Source organism: Vulpes vulpes, chromosome 1 (genome assembly GCF_048418805.1).
Source record: "Vulpes vulpes isolate BD-2025 chromosome 1, VulVul3, whole genome shotgun sequence".
Classification (NCBI taxonomy): domain Eukaryota; kingdom Metazoa; phylum Chordata; class Mammalia; order Carnivora; family Canidae; genus Vulpes; species Vulpes vulpes.
In genome coordinates, this window is record NC_132780.1 from 151,917,455 (window position 1) to 151,939,971 (window position 22,517).

General features: G+C 34.7%; 1 protein-coding gene across 1 annotated transcript in view; it reads right to left on the reverse strand.

Moving 5' to 3' along the window:
* BMP5 (bone morphogenetic protein 5) overlaps positions 1-22,517 on the reverse strand; it is a 115,307-nt gene that overhangs the window by 39,727 nt on the left and 53,063 nt on the right. Inside the window, exon 2 of the mRNA XM_025991081.2 lies at positions 16,786-16,978. Within this exon, the coding sequence (XP_025846866.1) occupies positions 16,786-16,978 (193 nt within the window). The remainder of the gene's footprint in view (positions 1-16,785; positions 16,979-22,517) is intronic.

A 22,517-nucleotide genomic window follows, 5' to 3' on the forward strand; every position in this document is an offset into this window, starting at 1 on the left:
TATTTTTCCAGAAAAAAATCTTCAAACCATCCATATCCAAGTCCCCAAATTTCAAGCATGTGTGTGAAGAAAATGGTTTCAGTTGTAATTGATATATTTAGAAAAAGTATAAGCCAAAGAATTCAAGCAAGCCCTAAATATCTGAATTTCAGAGATGGAACTTGCAGTTTATCAGAAGGAAAATCTAGGCAGGTGATAGGGTGTGAAAAATCCATACATTTCTAGTTCCCCTCTGAAAAGTTTTGAAGTTTCTATTGCTTTCTTCAGCTCCACAGTTTCCTGTTCCTGAGCAAAGTTATTTTATTTTTGACTGATAAATTCTATTCTTTAATTTTTCCTCTATCCTTTTATAAAAGCTCTTCTGCATTACCTACAGACAATATAATATGCTTTGGAAGAATCAAGTCTATTACTAATCAACACAATGGTAGCAAGTCTGCAATTTTCACTCATGTAGTACTTTTCATAACAGTCTCTGAAAAATAAATCCCTACCCATTCTGTGGAAACTTAAATGCGATTTCTTTTGAAGTACAAAATTACTCCAGTAGAAAATGGAACTTACATCACTGGAAATAGTAGAAATACTATATCCTATGAACAGTATAAAATAAACCTGTTAAAGTTGCTTCACCTTACTATTTTTACTTGATGTTTTTATAGAAATTCTTGAAATAGCTAATAAAAGATATTTTAAAATATTAATTCACTTAAAGGGAATGAAGTAGAGAGAAAAAATATATGCAGCAAATTTATTTGTAGCAGAAATAAATCCATGATATAATTTCTGTATATTTTTTACAATCAAAATAATGAAATTAAAATTAAAATCTCCATTCTAGCAAAAACAATAAAGTCCATGTACATAGATGTGTAAAAGCAAATATTTCAGAATGGTGTTGTGTTAGTTTTCGAAGGCTGCCATTAAAAAGTACATAGACTGGGTGGTTTAAACAACAGAAAATTATTGTTTCACAGTTCTGGGGGCTGGAAGTCCAAATTACGGTGTTGATAAAGCTGGTTTCTTTAAAAGCTATGAGGGAAGGATCTGTTCCAGGCCCGTCTCCTTATTTTGCAGTAGGTCATCTTTTCCTTGTGTCTTCATATCATCTTCTCTGTGTGTGTGTCTCTGTGTCCAAATACCCCCCCCCCCTTTTTTAAGGTTTTTATTTATTCATAAGAGACAAAGAGAAGCAGAGACACAGGCTGAGGGATAAGTAGGCTCCCTGAGGGGGCCTGATGTGGGATTCCATCCCAAGATTATGACCTGAGCTTAAGGCAGACACTCAACCACTGAGCCACTCAGATGCCTCCAGTTTCCCCTTCTTATAAGGACACCCTAATGCCTCATTTTAATTATCTCTTTAGTTATTTCCAAATAAGGTCATATCCTGAGGTACTGGGGACTCAGACTTCAATATATAAATTGGGGAGAGAGGGGAGCACAAGTCAACCCATAACACTATTTCAAAACATATTTTTTATAGGTAGAAATTTTTCTGGATGTGAATGTTCTGTGTTTTTTTTTATGTTATAGCAATTACCATATTGAAATGTTTTCAAAAACAAATATGTGAAAGTAAATTTATACTGATTAAAATAATTCATAATCACTAAAATTTGTATTTTCTTTTTCAGAAGGAATTTGAATATTTATCTAGACTACAATATAAATTAGCATAATAATTTCTTATACAGATAAATGAAGTCATCATTCGGTTATTAAACACAGAGTTATATCTAACAGATAAAGTATTTATAGCATGTATATAGACTTCTAGCTTGTGAAATATATAAATATATTAAAAACAGTTACTTAAGGTGAATAATATGTATGTATGTAGATATATTTATAGTTTGGTACAAATATATTTTGAGCAGATCTTACTTTAATCATGACCAGAGTCTTAAACGTGTCTAGTCATGGGGAATTGGTGGACTGTAAATACTGATTTATAATTTTACCACTTTTCAATTTACTGAGGAAAGAGTTTTGCATATGTGCCTTAGGAGTCTCAAAATACCAGAAGGGTAGGAAGGGTAGTACTTCACTAAGGATGGAACAGCAGGAGCCAAAATTCAGTGAACTTTGAATTGTCATCATTCTTATGACTCATCTGAAAATAAAGATGAATGGAATGAGAAAATTTTGACCTATGAAATTTGGGAAAGTATTATTTGGGGAGACACATTACCATCAAATGACATGAGTCGATGCTATTTGGGATGCTTATAGATGTTAGTAATAGAATTGGTTACAAGTAACCAAGGAGAAAGGAGGAAGAACAACTATAAGGGAAGGAGCAGAATGAGGGTGAGAGCAAGGGAGAGAGGATAAGGAGGAGGCAGAGAAAAAGAAGACACAAGGAAAATCAGTAACTCTTCCTGGGTGTGTGATGTTGAAAATCCAATAACTGGCTGTCTTTGTAAGTCATTGTCTTAAAAATCACTTATATAAGCATAGAGTCAGAAATTGCACTGTGGATACAACATTTATCCATCTAGAAAAGCCTAAAAATAAACAGCAATAACAAAAAAATGTGTACGTACTAGTCCTTTTGATAATATAGTTCTAATGACAGCATCATAACAGATCGAAAAGTAATTTGTGATATATGACTTAAAATATGGTTTCAGTGATAGACATGATGTCAAACATGCTTGAAAGTTTTCACATGTATATTTTGAGAGTAAAAAAAGAATATGAGTGTATTAATATTTTATGACATGATTAAAATATATGTGCATAATTATGAGTAATTTTTGTATTATTAATTGTATTCATTATATATCTATGTTTATAAACAAGTCCATTATGTAAATAGTCAATTTCTTCTTCTAATTTTTTTATCTTTTACTTGGGTAAAGCAGATACCATTTTTATATAATCATATCATGTTTATGTGTTCTCCATATAGTCAAGTATATACAGTATGCAAACATACCCAGTAGCACACTATACATTCAGTTTTGAATATTGGAAATGTTAACTTTCTCTACTGTCTGAATACCTGAATAAAGGGAGTATTCTCATTGTAAAACTAAAATAAAAACAATGACTAAGAATGTCTGATGTAAAATCAGCTAGTCTGGGATTCTACCTCTGAAGGTGACTAAAATTGATCAAAGAATACTAAAACTAAATGGGATATAAATTACTGAGCCAAACTGTTATTTTATTGTTGAAAAATTTTAAAGAAAAATCAAATGATTTCTTATGGTTACTGCATCATTTGGGAGACCAAATCCTTGTTCTCCATATTTCATTTTCAGAACACTTTCTCTTATATCATGGCAGCTCCCTTTAGTCCCAAACTATATTTTGATTGCTCTCCTTATACCAAAGATCACTGGTTTTTAGATTGGAATATCAAAAGTTTAGGCTGAGTCACCAGCTTCAAACAGATGGTAGAACCGGAGTCAAGGAGTGACCTGAGAAATCTTGGAAATCCATCCATCTATCCATTCATTTATTCAGTCATTCACTTTAACATTTATTGACTCAATTTAACTAAACTCTAACTACCTCATAAGATTCTAGAGTAGGGTTGGCCACAAAAGAAATTTGGGTAAGTGAAAGTGAAGCAGTAGCCATATTTGTACTTGGAATACTTCCATATGATCAAGTATTATTACAGCTTAGGCATACTGTCAAGATCTACTGGTTCACCTTTTGGGTGTGAGGCAATAGCTAAGCCTGTAGCTCCTTCAGATACCACTAAATCTCCTGGTTCAGTTTCTCTGAATGCAGGGTCAGGTGTGTGGATACATCTATGAGGAAATACGTGGTAGGTAGGAAATCTTCTGTATCACTGAAAGTGGAGGTTTGAAGATAGGTTCCAATTTGTCCTCATAGCTTCCAGATCATTCTCACAGGTTCTATTTTGTCCTTCTTTCCCCAACTCACCCATCTTTTCTTCCAGTCTTCTCTAAAGACCTTAAGCCCAGTATTAAATGCAGAGAAACAGCCTTACATAGACTATTTAACTACCTTCCACAATTGCATAAGGTCAGATCCTTACAATAAATTCTCACAGTATAATTCCCCAGAGGGATTAGACAGCTACCTTGTATTTGATCAATTATATTGAACCACTTACATCATGGAAGGGCAGTACTTGTTCTCATTAGAATAGGCACTCTGGATATGAATTTTCCTTCTCTGCCCATAAGATTTCTGCCAAAATCACTATTTATGAACTTAGAGAATGCCTTATTTACTGCCATGGAATTTTAATGCTGCTGATGATGATCAAAAAGTTCATTTAACAGCAAATGAAGTGCAGATAGACTCATGTTCATGGAATTCTCTTGCCTCACCATACTACCCATCACCTTAGAGCAGATGGCCTGATAGGACAGAGAAATGGCCTCTTTAAAGATTCAGTTATGGGCAGCCCGGGTGGCTCAGCTGTTTAGCGCTGCCTTAGCCCAGGGCCTGATTCTGGAGTCCCGGGATCAAGTCCCACATAAGGCTCACTCCAGGGAGCCTGCTTCTCCCTCTGCCTGTGTCTCTGCCTCTCTCTCTCTCTCTCTCTCTCTCTCTCTTTCTCTCTCTCTTTGTGTGTCTCTCATGAATAAATAAAAACTTAAAAAAAAAGACTCAGTTATGCCACCAGTTGGTTGTCAGTATCTTATTAAAATGGACAAATATCCTGAGGAAGTCTTATATGCTCTATATCAGCAACCAGTATAGGACTATTTCTCTCATAGTCCTCCCTCATGAGTCTAGAAATCAAGGGGTGGAAACAGGAGTAGCTCCTCTTACTCACTCTTCCTGATCCAACTAGCAATATTTTTGCTGTATGGCCCCAAAACGTTGGGCTCTGTTGATCCAGAGCTCTTAGTTCCCAATGGTGGAATAGTATCATTAGTAGCCTTAGCAGTGGTTCCATTAAGTTAGAAATTGAGACATCCACATGGTCACTTTGGGGTCCTCATGCCAGTGAATCAACAAGCTGGTAAAGGGCTGCTAGAATGTGTGGGTTGATCAATCCTACTTATCAAAAGGAAACTAGGTTGGTTCTACCACAGATATGAGAAAAGAGCATATCTGAAATAAGACATCACCAGGAATACTCCTTAGGATTTCCATGTCCTATGATAAAAGTCAATAGAAAACTACAGCTCAGTGTAGGCATTACTGCTAATGGTCCAGACACTTCAAGAATGAATAACTAATTTACCTCACTAGGTAAGGAACAGTGACTGGCAGTAGTGCTTAGTGAAAATAAAAAGGATATGGAATTCATATCAGAAGAAGGAAGTTATAAATACCAGCTACAACTATGTGACCAGTTACAGAAGTGAGGTAATAGTTATATTATTTTCTTATTTTGATATTAATGTATCAGTACTCATATGAACCAATTTTTTCCCTTCTCCATCTGCCTACCACCTAGTATAAGTAGTTATGATAGTAGCTAACCTCATATTTATATTGAAGTGACAGGATATCAAAGGGGTAATATGACCCAGGTAGGAGAGGAATGAACAACATCCAAAGACAGATAAAAAAGCAGAGAATGATTTTACTACTATATTTTTTGGAAAGTATGAATGGTTTTAAAATGTATCTGTTGGTGTCAGTTTGACAAAGATGGACTGTGGTGGCTTTATACTTTGTCAAATCAGCTAAAAGGAAATGGAAACTCAGAATTCTCTTCCCTGTTTGGTTCTGTATTAAGGTTAGCCATACAAGAAATTTGTGCAGGAGTTGAAGTGAAGCATCCGACAAGTTTATGCTTGGAAGATTGGTAAAGTGCCAGGTTTTCTTTCTGCACACATGCATAGTCACTGATCTGCTGGCTCATCCTACTGTGAGGAACAACTGGATCTGCTGCCCTTCCATCTTCTACTGGATGTTCGTAACATCAGTTTCTCCAAATCCTGGCCCACAATTCCTCCTGCCACAATTCATCCCCTTCGGCTTCCCCACATCCTAAGCAAGGGGTATGTGGAGCTTGTGGTGAAGTTTACCAGCTTACCCTTCAGGTCACTCGCATCGTTGAAGCTGGGACTTTCTGAGAAGTAGAATGGTTTCCAATATGTCCTTGGAGTTCCAGATTATTCTCCCAAGTTTTAATTCTCCTCATGCTCTCTACTTCACCTCCATTTCCCTTCCCAGTTGCCTGTCCTACAAACTTCAGACCTATCACCAGATGCAGAGGCAACAGCGTCAAATGAACTATTTAACTAGGTCCCACAATTACAGAAAGACAAATTACTGTAATAAGTCCTTTATTCTTTATCAGTCACATGATTCTATTTCTCTTATCCAATACTGACTCACATACTCTGGCATGCATTGAATTGTGTCCTCCAAAACGATATGTTGAGGTCCTAACCCTGGCACCTGTAAATGTGATTATTTGAAAATAGGGTCTTTACTTTATAATCAAGTTGAGATGAGATCGTTAGGGTGGGGCTAATCCAGTATGGCTGCTCTCCTTATAAGAAAAAGAGATATAAATAGACACATTCAGAGGGAAGATAACTATATGAAGACAAAAGCAGAGATAAGAATTATTCTGACATAAGCCAAAGAACATCTGAGGCTACCAGAAATTGCAAGAGGCAGGAATCCTCTCGTAGACGTTTTGGAGGAATGTGGCCCTACTTGACTTTGGACCTCCGGCCTCCAGAACTGTTAGAAAACAAATTTCTGTTATATTAAGCCATCCACATTTTTGGCAAGTTGTTATAGCAGCTCTCACAAACTAACACACTTCCCTAGTTGGGATATTTCAAATATTAAACAGGAAGTGGTAGGCAGGATCAAAGAATGAAAAAGTAATCCGTAAGATTTGGTAACAAGGAGGCTGTTGGTGGATGATCAGTTGAGTGGAATTATGGGAATCAAATTGCAGGAATTGAGAAGTGAATAAATATAAGAAAGCAAAGAGATGTACTTATTTTTTATTTTTTAAAAAGATTTTATTTATTTATTCATGAGAGACACAGAAAGAGAGAGAAAGAGAGGCAGAGACATAGGCAGAGGAAGAAGCAGGCTCTCTGCAGGAAGCCCAATGTGGGACTCAATCCCGAGACTCCGGGATCACGCCATGTGCCAAAGGCAGACGCTCAACTGCTGAGCCACCCAGGCATCCCAGCAAAGAGATTTAAAGCAAAGTTTTATATTAGTGAGTTTGGCTAAGATAAGGAAAAGGAAAATAGAATAGGATTTGGGGCAATAGGGGCAGACAGAATCAAGTAAAGGAATTTTTAGTTAATGCAAGAAACATGAGGATATTTATATGACCCACTTAAATTCATATTTGAAGATAAAATATCTCACACTATTTTCAACACAAGAAGAGATGTGAATATACTGAAAATCTCCCAAAATAAGCATATGTTTGGTTATCTCTCTATAACACTATCCTTGGGTTCACATGTTAAAATTGTTTATAAAAGAAATTACTTCTTAGCAAAGGAAATTGGAAAAACTAACATGTATTGTATGAGTCTTTGGAAGGAACTCACATTCATTTTTTGCTGGGATCTGTTTTATCAAGGGTACTGTTTCACAGACTTATTAGCAAATCAATTCTCTTCCTTGTTTCTAAATATGACAAACATTTCTCATTGGTATCTTATTACTTGAGCATAAGGTATAGAACTCGTGGATCCTCTTAGAAGCCTCATTATAAGTGTACCTTTATAAAGCAAAGAATCAGAGTTGTAGGTGGAGTTGGTATCTGCTTCATTTCAACAATAATTTGCTATATGTGGGCTTTGCTTAGAATAATTATGCCCTTTAAATTACCTGTCTGGGACAGCCCGGGTGGCTCAGTGGTTTAGCACTGCCTTCAACGCAGGGCCTGATCCTGGAGACCTGGGATCAAGTCCCACGTCAGGCTCCTTGCATGGATCCTGCTTCTCCCCCTGCCTGTGTCTCTGCCTCTCTCTCTCTCTCTCTGCGTGTCTCTCATGAATAAATAAATAAAATCTTTTAAAAAAATAAAAATAAAAAATAAATTACCTGTCTGAACTTGTTTTTTTTCTTCTTTAAGTAAAGATTAAAATAATATCTATCTCAAAAATATATTGCAAGGATGAAAGGATACATAAATAAAAAATGCTATGCAAATTACTACGGTTGCTATTTTTTTAACCAATACAAATCACACTTAAGTATGCATTTAATAAGTTGTATGTATTATGCTTGGTGGCATAATTAGGATCAGAAGTGATTTACACAATTATTACTACAAAAGTTCTTTAATAACCTATACTTGTAAATTTTGGATATAGGTACACATTTATTCTCTTTAACTTTAGTAACATTTATTAATGCATGTAATCCGTAATAAACCATCATCTGTCCCTAAATCAATTAGAGGAAAAAAATTAAGTTGAGAACACATCAAAAGGAAGTAAAATTATTTGTATAATCAATAATAAGAGATAATTAAAGAGAAATATTCTTCAGATTGTTATGATTTCAATTACTTCTATTTATACATGTGTATTTGTGTATACACATACATTGTATATAATATAATAGAAAGAAGAAACAGTTAACCAAGAGTATAATCATTCTACAATCTAACCCCAAGCACTAAACCTGATCAAGAAAAGCTTTCAGAAATGTCTGGAAGATACAGAGATAAATTTTGGAGGAAAGGTTGCATTATTCTACTTCCATAAGACATCTCTAGTTTTTCCAAAATTTCTACTGTTAAAAGTATTTCACCTCCTTCCATCACCCTTTGCCTTTGAATAGCTTATCAAGCCCAGTAAAAATATAAAAATGGCCACCCAAGGAGAAAGCATATATCTTTCTCTGGGCATTTGACATAAATACCACAACACTATTTAAGGAACCCAATGTACAACTCTAGTATGGAACAAATTAACAAAGGACAACAAATTAATAAATTATATTCTCTGGAATTTATGTCAAGTTTCTCTCACAAGCAGCTTTAGCTTAAAAGTATTAGAATTTGACTCTTAGCTGATTATTTGCAACTGATTTTTCCTACCAAAATAAATGTGAAATAATAAAGTTCTATAAGTCTCATAGAGCATCAATTTTCAGAATATCTGATTCAGTGCTGTATTAACATTTCAAGGGTACAGATGCAAATTGGTAAAATAGCAATATTAGATGAAATTGAACCACAGGCATGACAAAAATAGAAAAACAAGTTGAATTCCCACTATGAAAATTCAATTTTCTCTCTGCAGAATTTTTTTTTAATTGCCAAGATATTGTTAATGTTTAACAGGTTTCCTGGCATTACACATCCCATATTTTCCCTTTCAGAGAATCTAAACATGTGCTACTGGATATATATACACACAGGAAGCTCCCTCATTTAACAAGAAACAAAGAAGTAAGACTATTACACAGATAATCCAACCACTTTTAATTCTTCCTAATCAATGAGCCACGTGTCCAAAGCGCCATGCCCCCAGAACTCTTAGAACTCGAAAAGCTCTTCCATGCTATGACACTTAGGATTCCAAATATGAAATTTGTCAAAGGAAAATGGACTTATCGGCACTTTATTCCCATTTTTAAACTTACAACTTACACTTTAAATAGAGCAGGATTTCTCAGTCTCACCATTATGGACATAAAGATCATTCTTTATTGTGTGGAAGAGCTACCCTGTCCATTGTAGAAGGTTTAATCATGTCTCCCACTACCTCAGCATTTCTACCCACTGGATTCCATTAGCTCTCCATCCTCTCACCCTCACCAATTGTGACAGTCAAAAATGTCTCGCAACATTGCTAAATGTTCCCTGGGGCCCAAATTGCCCTAGTTGAGAACCACTGAAAGAGCACAAATCCCTGCAAGCTATGCTTGTATGCTATCCTGTATACTTAGAGAAAACGGCATCAAGCATCCAGCATCTTGCTCTGCTATACTGCTCTCAAGAGCCCATGAAATCTTCCCGAGTGGAAATTGTCAATGTACATTCTGAAGTATGTCCACAGAAGAATCACAAATCTTAGAGAAGCAGGATGGGGGAGATGATGTAAATTTGAAGCTGACTGTGAACTGGAATGATGACAGCTTAACTAAATATATCCAAGTAGTGAAGGTGGCTAATGACATCGAGCAGGCTAGCTTAAAATGTTTTTACAATGGACTACAAAAATTCATATTCAGAGTAGAACATGAGGAAAAGGTTGAATTATACATAGCACATTTATACATATATACACATATGTGTGCCTCTATATGTGAAAAAAAATAATTCAAGGACAGCACTTACACAGTGCCAGACACATGGTGAGTGCCCATTAAATGGATAACTTTTGGCTGCTGTTCTTAGTAGTAGTAATACTGGCATTGATAGCTTTGTCTTTTCTAATTCTTTATACATTTAAACATTTTACTACTCAGGAATAGTTCTTCTAGGACACACCCCTCTCTCTGTGTCTCTCTCTGGCCCTCTTTCTCTCCTTCCCGCTCCTCTCCCTTTGGCTATAGAAAATGTCCACTCATCTTGAAAGGCCCAGCTCAAGGGTGCACTCCTCTCAGTGGCTTCCCTGAAGGTCCCTCACCTTCCCACATGAAGAATTAATTTCCCCTTCGTTTGTGTTTCCACCACACTTCGTGCATACTTACATCATAGTGCTTAGCACGTTGTATTCCAGTTATTAAAGTCTGTGTGCGGTGGGCCCACCACAGCCCCTGGCCCTCAGGCTATGAGCTTTTGAGATTTTATTTACTCGGCCTCACGTCCCTTGTGCTTGCTACATGGTAGGCGCTCAGCGAAAGCATGCCGACCTTAGCCGAATTATCTGGAAAATTCAATCATGTGGAAACCTCATTTCCCAATCATGCCAGATATATGAGGTGTGACTGAAGAGCAATGCCTTCTATATAGGATTGGGGGCTGTCAGCCTTATATGAGAAGATTAAATAAGTGGAATGATGCAAAGTGTGTTAACTTTGTACCAAGAAAAATAGAAATCTGGATAAATATCAGAACACTCCTCTAAATTGCACACATTTAAATATGAGTAGGAATAAATGGGGGAGGGGGGCAATGGTAGAACTGGAATATATTATTTTAAGACTTTTAAGTCTCACTAAGATAAATACATGTGAAAGAGATGACATAATGGGTCTTTTAAAAATTGTTTATTGCCTAACACTGTCAAGAAATTCATATACTTGGGACACCTGGGTGGCTCAGTGGTTGAGCATCTGCGTTCAGCTCAGGTTGTGATCCTGGGGTTCTGGGATCGAATCCCATGTACGGCTCCCCACAGAGAGCCTGCTTCTCCCTCTGCCTGTGTCTCTGCCTCTCTCTCTGTGTATCTCATGAATAAATTAAAATCTTTTTTAAAAAAGAAATTCATATACTAGATGGTTTTTAGATCAGACAATGTCTTGAATATAAAACATATCTATAAAACATCAGTCTAGTTACCTTAAGAATCCCCACCATAACACTCCTTGATAATACATTAGGGAAAGTGAGCTTTATGTTTGTTTAATATATATACATACACACACACACACACACACACACATATATATGCATTGTTGAATGCACTGTATTAAAGAATGTAGTCTGCACTGACATTTTGATTGTTTCTGAATTTAATTCAAAACACTAAGTAAATAAAACCCACAAGTCTGAAGACAGAAGTTTTACATAGAAATTTTAAGAGGTGGTCCTAGCTTTGAAAATGGCCAGAAGTATTAGTTTCTTTTCCAACTTCCATTTTAGATCTTGATTTAAGAAATATATGAAGCCATAGATAAACAATACTAAGCAAAATATAATAATAATTGGATTTCAAAAGTACTTTTTTTAGTTTTTATTTAAATTCTAGCTAGTTAACATATAGTATAATATTGGTTTCAGGAGTAGAATCTATTGATTCATCATTTACAGATAACACCCAGTTCAAAAGCACTTTTTAAAATCGAAATTCTATTTTAATTGTGATCACATGATATATAAATGAAGTATTTTTAATCTGTTCCTCCCCACTTTCAGAGAATTAAAATCAAGGCTTCTAGTTGGCCGAAAAACTTCCCATAGTATAAAGGAAAGAAAAGATATATATTTATTTATCTACTTCATTTTCTATGGGAAGAAAAAGACTTCCATGGCTTAATTAAAAATAAGAGCCACTTATTGTTAAATGCTAATGTTTTGTTTACTTTCATTTTGGTTTGGTTATTGCCTGCCTCTACCTCAAGGAGTTGGAAAGGCTATTTTATAAAGAAATGTGTAGCATGAAGTTGTTTCATTATTGTCTCTCTCTCTAAACTAGAATTATGCTTGTTTCTGATTATAGAAATAATGTTGGTTATAAAATTTAGAGTGTACACAAAGGGGTAGGAATTAAAATTTCAAATCCACAAGCCTCCAATAAACACTGAGTGCTTCCTTTCAATCTGTTTTCCACGTGAATTTATTTAAAATAAGCATAATTTTAAAAAATAAAATAAGCATAATTAGTCTCATACTTTAGTCAATTAATGTTATAGTCTGAGAACCTTCTACTGTTATCAAATATCCTTAAAACACAATTTCTACTTGCTATATAAAGTATACATCTCTATTTTCCAAAAAAATGAAGTGTGACTTTTTACCTTCTATTTAACACTAAAATCTCCTCAGTTTATATGCTTGAAACAAAAATACTGTAATAAACTTATATACGTGACTTATATAATAAACTTTTATATGTGACTCTTTGTCCAACTTGTCTACATCTCTGATATTTCTGTAAAATTTATAAATAAGTAGACTCCTATCTCTATCAAATTTCAAAGAAGAATTTAATTATTTATTTAACATTTGCTGTCAGGGACAAGTTCACAGATAGCTTCCATTGTGTTACTGTTAAGTTGGGTGATATTCATTAACTTAAACTGATTCATTAACTTAAACTGGGTGATATTCATTAAACTTAAAAATGTACCAATTCCTTCATTGAATCAAAGATCAGGTGATTTTTTTATTAAGTAAAGGCACCTGGCATCATATTACTTACTTTATCATCACATAAAAGCTGGTGTCAGTAAATGGGAACTATTAGTACTATAATAACCACCTATTTTTGTTTACCTGATGTATACAATCCTCTAAACTCAAATAAAACAGATGCTCCTATTGAGCTATGCGAATATATATTGACCAATATATTTATAAAGTATCAACTATGGTCTTTGTACTGTGATAATCACTAGTTCTTCCCAAATCACCTGAAATATTTTTATTGTTTTGAAATACTTATTATTGCTTTTATTCTTTTCATATTTGTAAACTGAAACCCTAAGGTATACACCAATTTCCCCATGGAGAATTCCAAAGTCCATGCTGTTATTGCTATACATTACTCTTTTCTATGGTGGCTAAAATCCTACATAGAAACCTGAAATATAAAAAAAAAAGAAAAGAAAAGAAACCTGAAATATTCTAAGAGGCACATTTACTGTTTCTATGTCATGCACCCTTTAAATATATTTATATATTTCTTTGGAACAAAAAGTGGTAGTGCAAAAAGTGAATCCTGGATGTATAGACAAAGACAGGGCACAGGACTGAATTTTTGTACGCTGCTGATTAAAGAAACTCCATTAATGGATAAATGCCTATTTCAAAGACAAGGAAAGCATTTTGCCAAAGATTCTCTCAGCAGATCAACACTATATAAAAATTGAGATACATGCATGATTCTCTCAGCTGATCAATAGTACATAAAATTGAAATACATGCATGAGTTTGTATGTTTCAGAGATTGAAAAAGATAATTGGTAGAAATTCTAAACACATTAGCAAAGACAAAACTCACAGAAACTAGTAAGTATAGCATAAACCTACAGGATGGTTCAGCAACAATACATGATAGTAGATTTCCAGAAAGTCAAATTAAGAGGATTGAATTAATATGGAATTCAATTTACTGAATTGAACTTTTACAAATGCTATTTAGTAAGGTGGATAGCAACCTATACAATTTATACCATCCTAGAGTTTAGAACGGCAAGCCAAGAGAGTATCAATTGAAGACATACATGCACTTTAGATGTTAGAAATTGTTTCTCAAAGACTTAGGGAAAATATTAAGGATATTAGGAAATCTTGGATCTAGAATAGATTTAAACACATGTTAAAATAAGTAAAGACTTAGCCAAATTACACTCAAGAGTACTGAAAAAGCATGCAGATGTAGGTGTAGAAACACTGAGAGTAGTATTTTTCAAATCAGGTATAGAAAAATAGCAAGGTTTCAAAATAAATGTCCCATTTTTTTTAAGTTGAAATTCTCAAAACTGTGAAGTCTGATAAGCTAACTATCAGCATCCAAAAATATTCCTAAATGTATTGTTCATAAAAATCAGCAAGGGTTCATCAGGAAGGAGTCTCTAAATTATTATCTATAATCTCTTCTGGTAGTCCTTTATTTCTATTATGCTTATTATGTCTTAAGTCATGTAATTCACATACTTAAAGAAAAGAGGTGAAAGAAAGCAAAATGGATGGCTAGTTCAGTGGATAACATTCAAAAATATCCTACACATATACAATGATAGACCTAAGTAAAAGTCAGGACTTTAAATTGTGATCATTGTAAGGTCTGTATCTATATTAAAACAATCAGTAAGTATACTCCAGAGGATACAGACTGGTGCACTGGTAAAAAAAAAAAAAAAAAAAAAAAAAACACTTGGGATATGAAATAACCAAGTACAAATTCTTTATGCATAAATATTGTGAATGACCAAAAATGGAGATAATTCAAGTATTTTAAGATATGTTGAGTATTATCCCAATCCTGGGTAATAATAATTTCAAAATTTTAATTCCTAACAAGCAAATTAGTGCTGAGGATTAAAAAAAAAAAAACTTACTTAAGACATTATCCTTTCTTTAAAGAGCTCACAGTCCAAGGGTGGAAACAAATAGAAAAAGAAAATTATAAATAAAATATTTGTTACCATGGCAATATAATTAAATAATATTTGAAGTATAACTTTTAATTCTCCTCACTTAATTTCATTTTCTTGGATTTTATATTTAATAGAGCAGACTCCCTACTTCTATACAGGACTCGATCCCAGGACCCTAGGATCATGACTCTAGCTGAAGGCAGATGCTCAACAGACTGAGACACCCAGGCGCCCCTCTGATCACTTAATTTTAAAAGACATCATCATTATTTAGTATTTTAAAAATAATGTACTATGCCAGGCTCTGTCTCTGACAAAAACAAACAAACCAAAAAACTTGGTATTGGGACGCCTGAGTGGCTCAGTGGTTAAGCGTCTGCCTTTGGGTCAGGGCATGAACCTGGAGTACTGGGATGGAGTTCCACTTCTGGCTCCCTGCATGGGAGAGAACTCTGCCTATGTCTCTGCCTCTCTCTCTCTCTCTCTCTCTCTCTCTCTGTGTGTGTGTGTGTGTGTGTGTGTGTGTGTCTCATGAATAAATAAATAATCTTAAAAAAAACTTGGTATATTCATTTTATAAATGAAACCACTGGATTGAGATTTAAACAAACAAAAATCCACCAATAGACAAATAGCTAGTAAGTGTTCAAGCTGAGAAAGGAACACAGATTTTTCTGCCTTCGAATTACTGCTCTTAAAATAAGATCAGCACTTATTAAGGTATGTCCAGCTGAAACAGTGTTTCATGGGTATTAAACATTATGCACCCCAAGGAAAAGATTCCATAGTCAAATAATTTTGAGGAAGATTAGGTTACTTTACTATAAAGCATCTCCAAGACTTTAATATTCTGATGTGCATTGTGAATCTCCTAGAGAATGGTCTAACAGGTAGGGTTTTCAAATGCATTTGACCTCAGAAGCTTTTTATTCTTTTTTCTTCATTGAGCATTGCAAAGGGCTATTGTCCCATTGAGCACCCATTGGGAACTCTGGCACTCTCAAAGACCAGGAAAAATCTAAATATCAGGGACTAGAAATATTCAACAAGGAGAGGGAGCAGCCTTGGAGGAGACAAGATAGTTGTCTTTAAATATCTGTCTCATCAAAGAAAGATATACTATTTCACCAAAGTGAAGATCTAGATCTAATTATTGGAAGTTACTAGAGACAGATTATCACCTCAATATGATATACCAATAAGAGCTAAAAAAAAAAAACAACGGAAAAGCTGTCCAACAAAGGTGGCTAATTACCTATAAAGGTGTTGCCCAAGAGATTTCTTCACCAAGTGAAAGGTCAAAGAACTCCACTATGCTTTCTTTTCAACTCTTCTATTTGATGATTCATTTGTGGTAATTATCAACTGAAGTTTTCATATATGTAGTATTTCTGTCACTGTCCATTTTTGCACCATTTTGAATTAACCATTTTATAAACAGAAGACATACAGGTTAATGCTCAGAAACTATTGCAAATGTAATGCCTTCATCAAAATACACATAACAACACAGATGTAATTTATACTTATGCCAGAAAGAAATAAAGCTGCTCTTCTCTAACTTACAAAATACCAAGTTATTTAAATCATTTTAATTATCAATTTTATGTGTGCAGACTAAAATGAAAATTTTCTCATTTACAAAAAGAGACAAGGGCCTGCAAAGCAAATATGGGGAAACATAAGACCATCTAGTACTCAGATTTGTGCCAGGAGGAAGGAAAAGCTAGGGAATGTAGAAAGCACTTTTCACATCAATTACGCTTACTTTCAATGGGTCTATACCTGGTTTTCAATATCACTACATCCAAAGAAGACATAATTTGATAGATCATATAGGTTATCAATGGATTTTTACTACAATTAACCTTTGTTTGCATAGTAAGTTAGATATAAAGTCATTACCTATTTGTGTATTCCTTGATGATCTGATATATGCTAATCTTAATCGTTTCATTTTCAAATCGACTATTGCTCTGGTCCTTGTATATCCGGAATTCAGCAGCTGTCACTGCTTCCCCGTGAGGAATTTGAGTCAGATCAAATCGGAATTCTTTGTAATGCCTTCGCTGGTGAGAAAAATCCTTGTCTCTTTCAACTGGAGAAAAAAAAAAAGGAAAGAAAAAAATTAGTCCTTTATAAAATATGGAAATTAATGGTAAATTCTCCAGCTTTGAAATTGAAAACAAACAAGTAGGATATTATAAAACTGGGAAAACACTAGAACCACAGACTCATACATGTCTCCAGTTGAAGGAAATTCCACAAACCAAAAACCTTTAGTTCAAAAGCAATATAACCTCTGTGGTTTCATACAAATTCCTGGATCTGAAATAGAAAGGCTATCCAAAATTTTTTTAAAAAGCAAAGGTTGTAAAATGATTACTAGAATATATCAGGTACTAGAACACAGAAAGGTTCATACAGGAATTAGGAATACGTTATAGAAATCCCCAGAGTTCCAGGTGAAGTCAGTGATGAGATTTAGCACAGCTAAGGGAGGAAAATAGGAAGGACTGAGAAATTGCAGGCACATAAGAACTATGTTTATGACATTATAAAGGTCAAGTAAATAAAACAAATTCATGTTCATGAGAAAGATTACTTCTAACATGTCTTCCCCAGAAGAATTTTTTTTTCTCCTGTTAGCAAATGAAATGTTTTTCTTTTATTTAAAAAAAAATAGCACTTTTTTTACTTCTTATAGATTGTTTAGTACAATCTCCTTACCCATGATGCAGCAGAAAGCCTTCCACAGACCTCTGTCTGTTCTTACTCAAAATAGGGAGGGGAACATATTTTCTCCCTTCAGCAACCTTCCTACTAAATGAAGTCAGAGACCTATTCCTCTTGGGAACATTATGGAATGTTGAAAATTCAGGACAGTAAGTGTCAGGCATATTATTATATAACCTGGCTTTGTAAAATTATTTCATATAGCCCATATCCACTGAGCATCAAAAACCTTCTTAAGGAATTATCTATTCAAAGAACTCGTTTTTAGTAATGCACTATCATTTGATGGAGTTAGTTTCTCAGTATTGGTAGTTTTCTCAAAAATCTCAGTTATCTAGGATACTAGAGGACAGGATCACAAAAATCTCACTGCAAAGCACTGTGCACAGGTGTCTCACAATTATAACCTATCATAACACTTATATTATGTTCCCTGTGATATGCTTCATTGCTAAAATTTTGTTATAAGAAGATAAAAATGCATAAATTGTATAAATGAACTCACAAGTTTCAAAAGTTGCCGGAAGATATGAAATATCTTCAAGTAGTTCATTGAAATCATGTCAACACTGATATAAATATATGAAACATGGGGTCCTAAACTAGAGAAGGGATTAAGGAAGTGAAAAGAGGGTCGTGACCATCCAGGAATGACTATGGAAGCCAAGGCTGCTAGAACTCTGTGTTCCAGGGCTAGATGGGTTCCACGTCTGAGGAAGCTCATGACAAAAGAATGCATGATTCCTTGCCTTTCTCCTTCAAAACAATCTTTGGTTTATTTTCCCCCGGAGTAGGAGGTAGTTTAGGAGAGTGAGGAGCTCATCTCTACCTCACCTCCCATACCTAAGCCAGTAAAGAAAAATATAAGCTACGCCTGGGGGCATTTTGTCCTGTGGAGCTTGGCAAGGATGGTGCTCTTGGGCTGTCTGGCTCATGCTGACACCACTTCATATGACTCATGTTTTGTTTTTTTAAATATCACTATCTTGATCCTAAGAGAGATCCACTCCCAGGGAGATCATTCATCAACTTTTCCCTCAATAAGGAAGGTAATCTCATTTTTAGGATGCTATTTTGGTCATAACTTAAACCTCTTTTCTATCTAAACTTCTACTGGCAATAGCATAGACTGATATGAACATATCTCCCTCAGCTCTGTTTGTCCATTCTCCCGACTCAGCCATGTGAGAGGGAAAACATAAGGGTAGAAAATGCCTGCAGACTGGATCAGTGCCTTAAAACTTGGGATGTTAAAACTTGCCACAACTTTTGTTTATACAGAGAACAGAATTTAATTCACTGAAAACTTGTTCTTTTCTGATCCTAATTTAAATGAAGTAGATATTATAAAACAGGATTTACATAGCAGTCATTATATTCAGGTGCTGTTTTAAGCATTGTATTAATATAAACATATTGTACTTTATAAAAACCAGTGAGGTAAGTTCTACAATTATCTTCACATTGAAGATGAAGTAACTGAGGAAGCAGAGGGAATAAACACCCAAGAATATGAACCAAGCATCTGAGGCCACAAAGCTATGAAATCTGAAATCTCAGATACACAAGTCCAAAATTCAAAAAGCTCTGAAAACTGAATGTTTGGCTTCAAGTTAATTTGGCAGAAGAACTGGAAATTAGCTGATTTGAGGCAATTTAAAGTCTCTATTTATTCCACTTTATATAAATATTTATTGCTTTGCTGCAGAAATGTTCATGTGTTTGACTAGGTTGCACTGTTCCAGACTCTGCTTGAGGAGTTCCATATTTTATGATAAATGCTCCAACCAATCATTCAAAAATATATTTTTCTACTCTGAAAGTCAATATTTAAAATTCTAAATAACAATCATCATGCAATTTTTTCATTAACAATTAATTTTATATTTGAAATTTAGATGAAAAAAAAAACTGATAGTCCTCAAAAAAAGACCTGAGACATGAGTTTGTTAGGATCCAATCTAAAGCATGCACCTGCATAATGGAGATAAGTATTGAATTCATATTATGTAAAGTCATCTACTGGTCTGGAATCCCCTGTGAGATATTAGTATAATAAAGTGGAAAGCTAGAATTTCAGCTGTTATTATAAAATTTCAGTTTTCTAATCCAGGCTATTTAACCTAACCCCTTAAGGGGGCAAATTTTCAAAGAGTTTAATAAAATTTTATATTAAATATACCACACAAAATAAAGCTGCAGTGCAGATCTGTCCATTGACTCAAATTCCTATACCCTATTGCTTTGAATTATAATTACACTAGTAAATTCCATGGGACATGTTGGAGTGAATAATGGAATAAAACTTATATTTATATAGCCTTGCACTCCTAATGATGCTCACAAATATTCACAAGGTAATCTCAGTTACCTCAAAGAGCAATCCTAGGGAGGTGTCAAATATTAATACCCCTAATTTAAGAATAAGAAATTGGGTGATGACAGCTAGGTGGTAACAGATCTCTGTCTCCTAAAGCTCATTATAAATCTTTGCTCAATGTCCATACCACCTATGTAATGACATCCTACGGTTCTGTACTTAGAGACTAGTTCATAGCTAGTATATTTATACAGTGTTTCTCAGCAGTATCCAAAAGGGTGGAGAATAGGCTGGAGAATTAAGGGTTTGATCAGCAATGGTTAATTAGCATCTAACACAAACAGTGCTTGACCCAAAGAAGTCTTCTAAGAAATACTGAATGAAAGACTGTATGAATGGATCAAAATCTAACTCTATCTCTTCACTAAGTATCATCTTGCTGAATTACCTGTTGATGAAAGGCATGATAATTTCTTTAACTCTCATTGGTTTGACACATACTTCATTTAACCCCATACCTTACTTATGTCTCTAAGTTTCTATAACTTGTCCAAAAGCCCACTATAAATAATTGGGAGAGAACAAATTTCAATCCATAGTCAAGAATTCAATTCCCAAGCCCTCAACAACACAACACCATTTTTATTTTTTTTTTCCTGGATGTGTTTTTTTTCTGTTTTATTTTATTATTACTCAGCAAAGTTGACCTTTCAATACTCTCATTCTCCTCTATGATGCTCCTAGTATAGAGGATACTACACTTTCTGGACTCTGCTCATTCTTCTAGAACTCAGTCCTCCAATGTTTATCTTAGTAAATGTTATGTTATATTCACTTATTTAATATTGATTCCATTTCTTATCTAAGGAAATTTTTATGAATAAACAGGTGATTGTATTCATAATTTGAATTAATATTATATAACATCTGTATTAGCATGCAAGGTCATCCTTTTATTACAACCATATTTTAAAATAATTGTAACTGATCAGCTGGATCATTCCATATTCCAACCTTTTCTCCACCGGATCTACTACCAAAACTGCCCTCCCAAAACAGATGAAAAGGAATATACAGACATGTTTCATATTCCTTAAGTATAAGCTTTTTATAGGAGATATCACTGCCTTGTTTATATTTGATGATTTGGGACTTATTAAGCATTGTTTCACCATATATTACAGTGTACTATAACCCACTGCAGTTATAAATGGCTTAGAAGAAAAACAAATAAAGGGGCAAATAATCAGAAAAATATATACAATTTTAGTTTTTTAAAACTCATATTAATATTTGGTCCTTTCAATTTACTCTTTATTTTTTTTTTAATTTATTTATGATAGTCACAGAGAGAGAGAGAGAGGCAGAGACACAGGCAGAGGGAGAAGCAGGCTCCATGCACCGGGAGCCCGACGTGGGATTCGATCCCGGGTCTCCAGGATCACGCCCTGGGCCAAAGGCAGCCGCCAAACCGCTGCGCCACCCAGGGATCCCTCAATTTACTCTTTAATTTGAATGTTATACCAACTAAATACCATGAGATTCATCAATCATCTTTATTATCATTTCTAACAAAATCTGTATTGCCAGGTTAAAATATATGACTCCATAAAAATAATTACATTCTTATTTGGTGGTAGAAAAGACTCTCTTAATCACTGGATAAACAAAAAACAAAAAAAAAACAAAAGCGAAGGAAGGAAGGTTAGCTCATTGAAAGCAGATCCAGATTTGTCAAACTGGATAGAATGATACATGTTAAAACATGCTGAGGTCAGAAAGTTGACACTTTTCTCTAGTGAAGACTATTCCTTTATCCTAAACCACAGACACTATTTCTCTCCTGTGAAGTGGAAAAGAGAGTTTGGGAACAAACATAAGTAAATTGAAAATATACATCTGTACAATTCACCTATGAAATTCACCTATGAAACAATTCACCTATGAAAATTGCATTTAAAAAGAGAACACAGGGAACCCTGGGTGGCGCAGCGGTTTGGCGCCTGCCTTTGGCCCAGGGCGCGATCCTGGAGACCTGGGATCGAATCCCACGTCGGGCTTCTGGTGCATGGAGCCTGTTTCTCCCTCTGCCTGTGTCTCTGCCTCTCTCTCTCTCTGTGTGACTATCATAAATAAATAAAAATTTTAAAAAAAATAAAAATAAAAAATAAAAAAAAATAAAAAGAGAACACAATGACCGGCCAGACTATTTTCATATCCGCTTACATATCTAACAAGGTCCATAGGCTATATTTTGCCAATTGCCATACATACAGTACACTAATGCCACATACCCTTCTCCCATTGCCATTTATGATACATGCTTGTTTCGAAAATTGCTAAGTGAAAGCCAATGAATAGCATCATAAAGGTTAAATAAGTGCGTCAACATAGGAGTGCTTATTTATTTAAGATGATGGTTGCCGACAGTTTATTCTACAAAAATTAAAAAGAGTTGCTTTAGCACATGTATATACATTCAAACCCAGAGAAAACAAACCACCAAAAATCCAGCAAAATTTATACAGTTTACCACTCAAAACACAATTGTAATGTTGGTGGTGAATATTGTTTCTAGAAA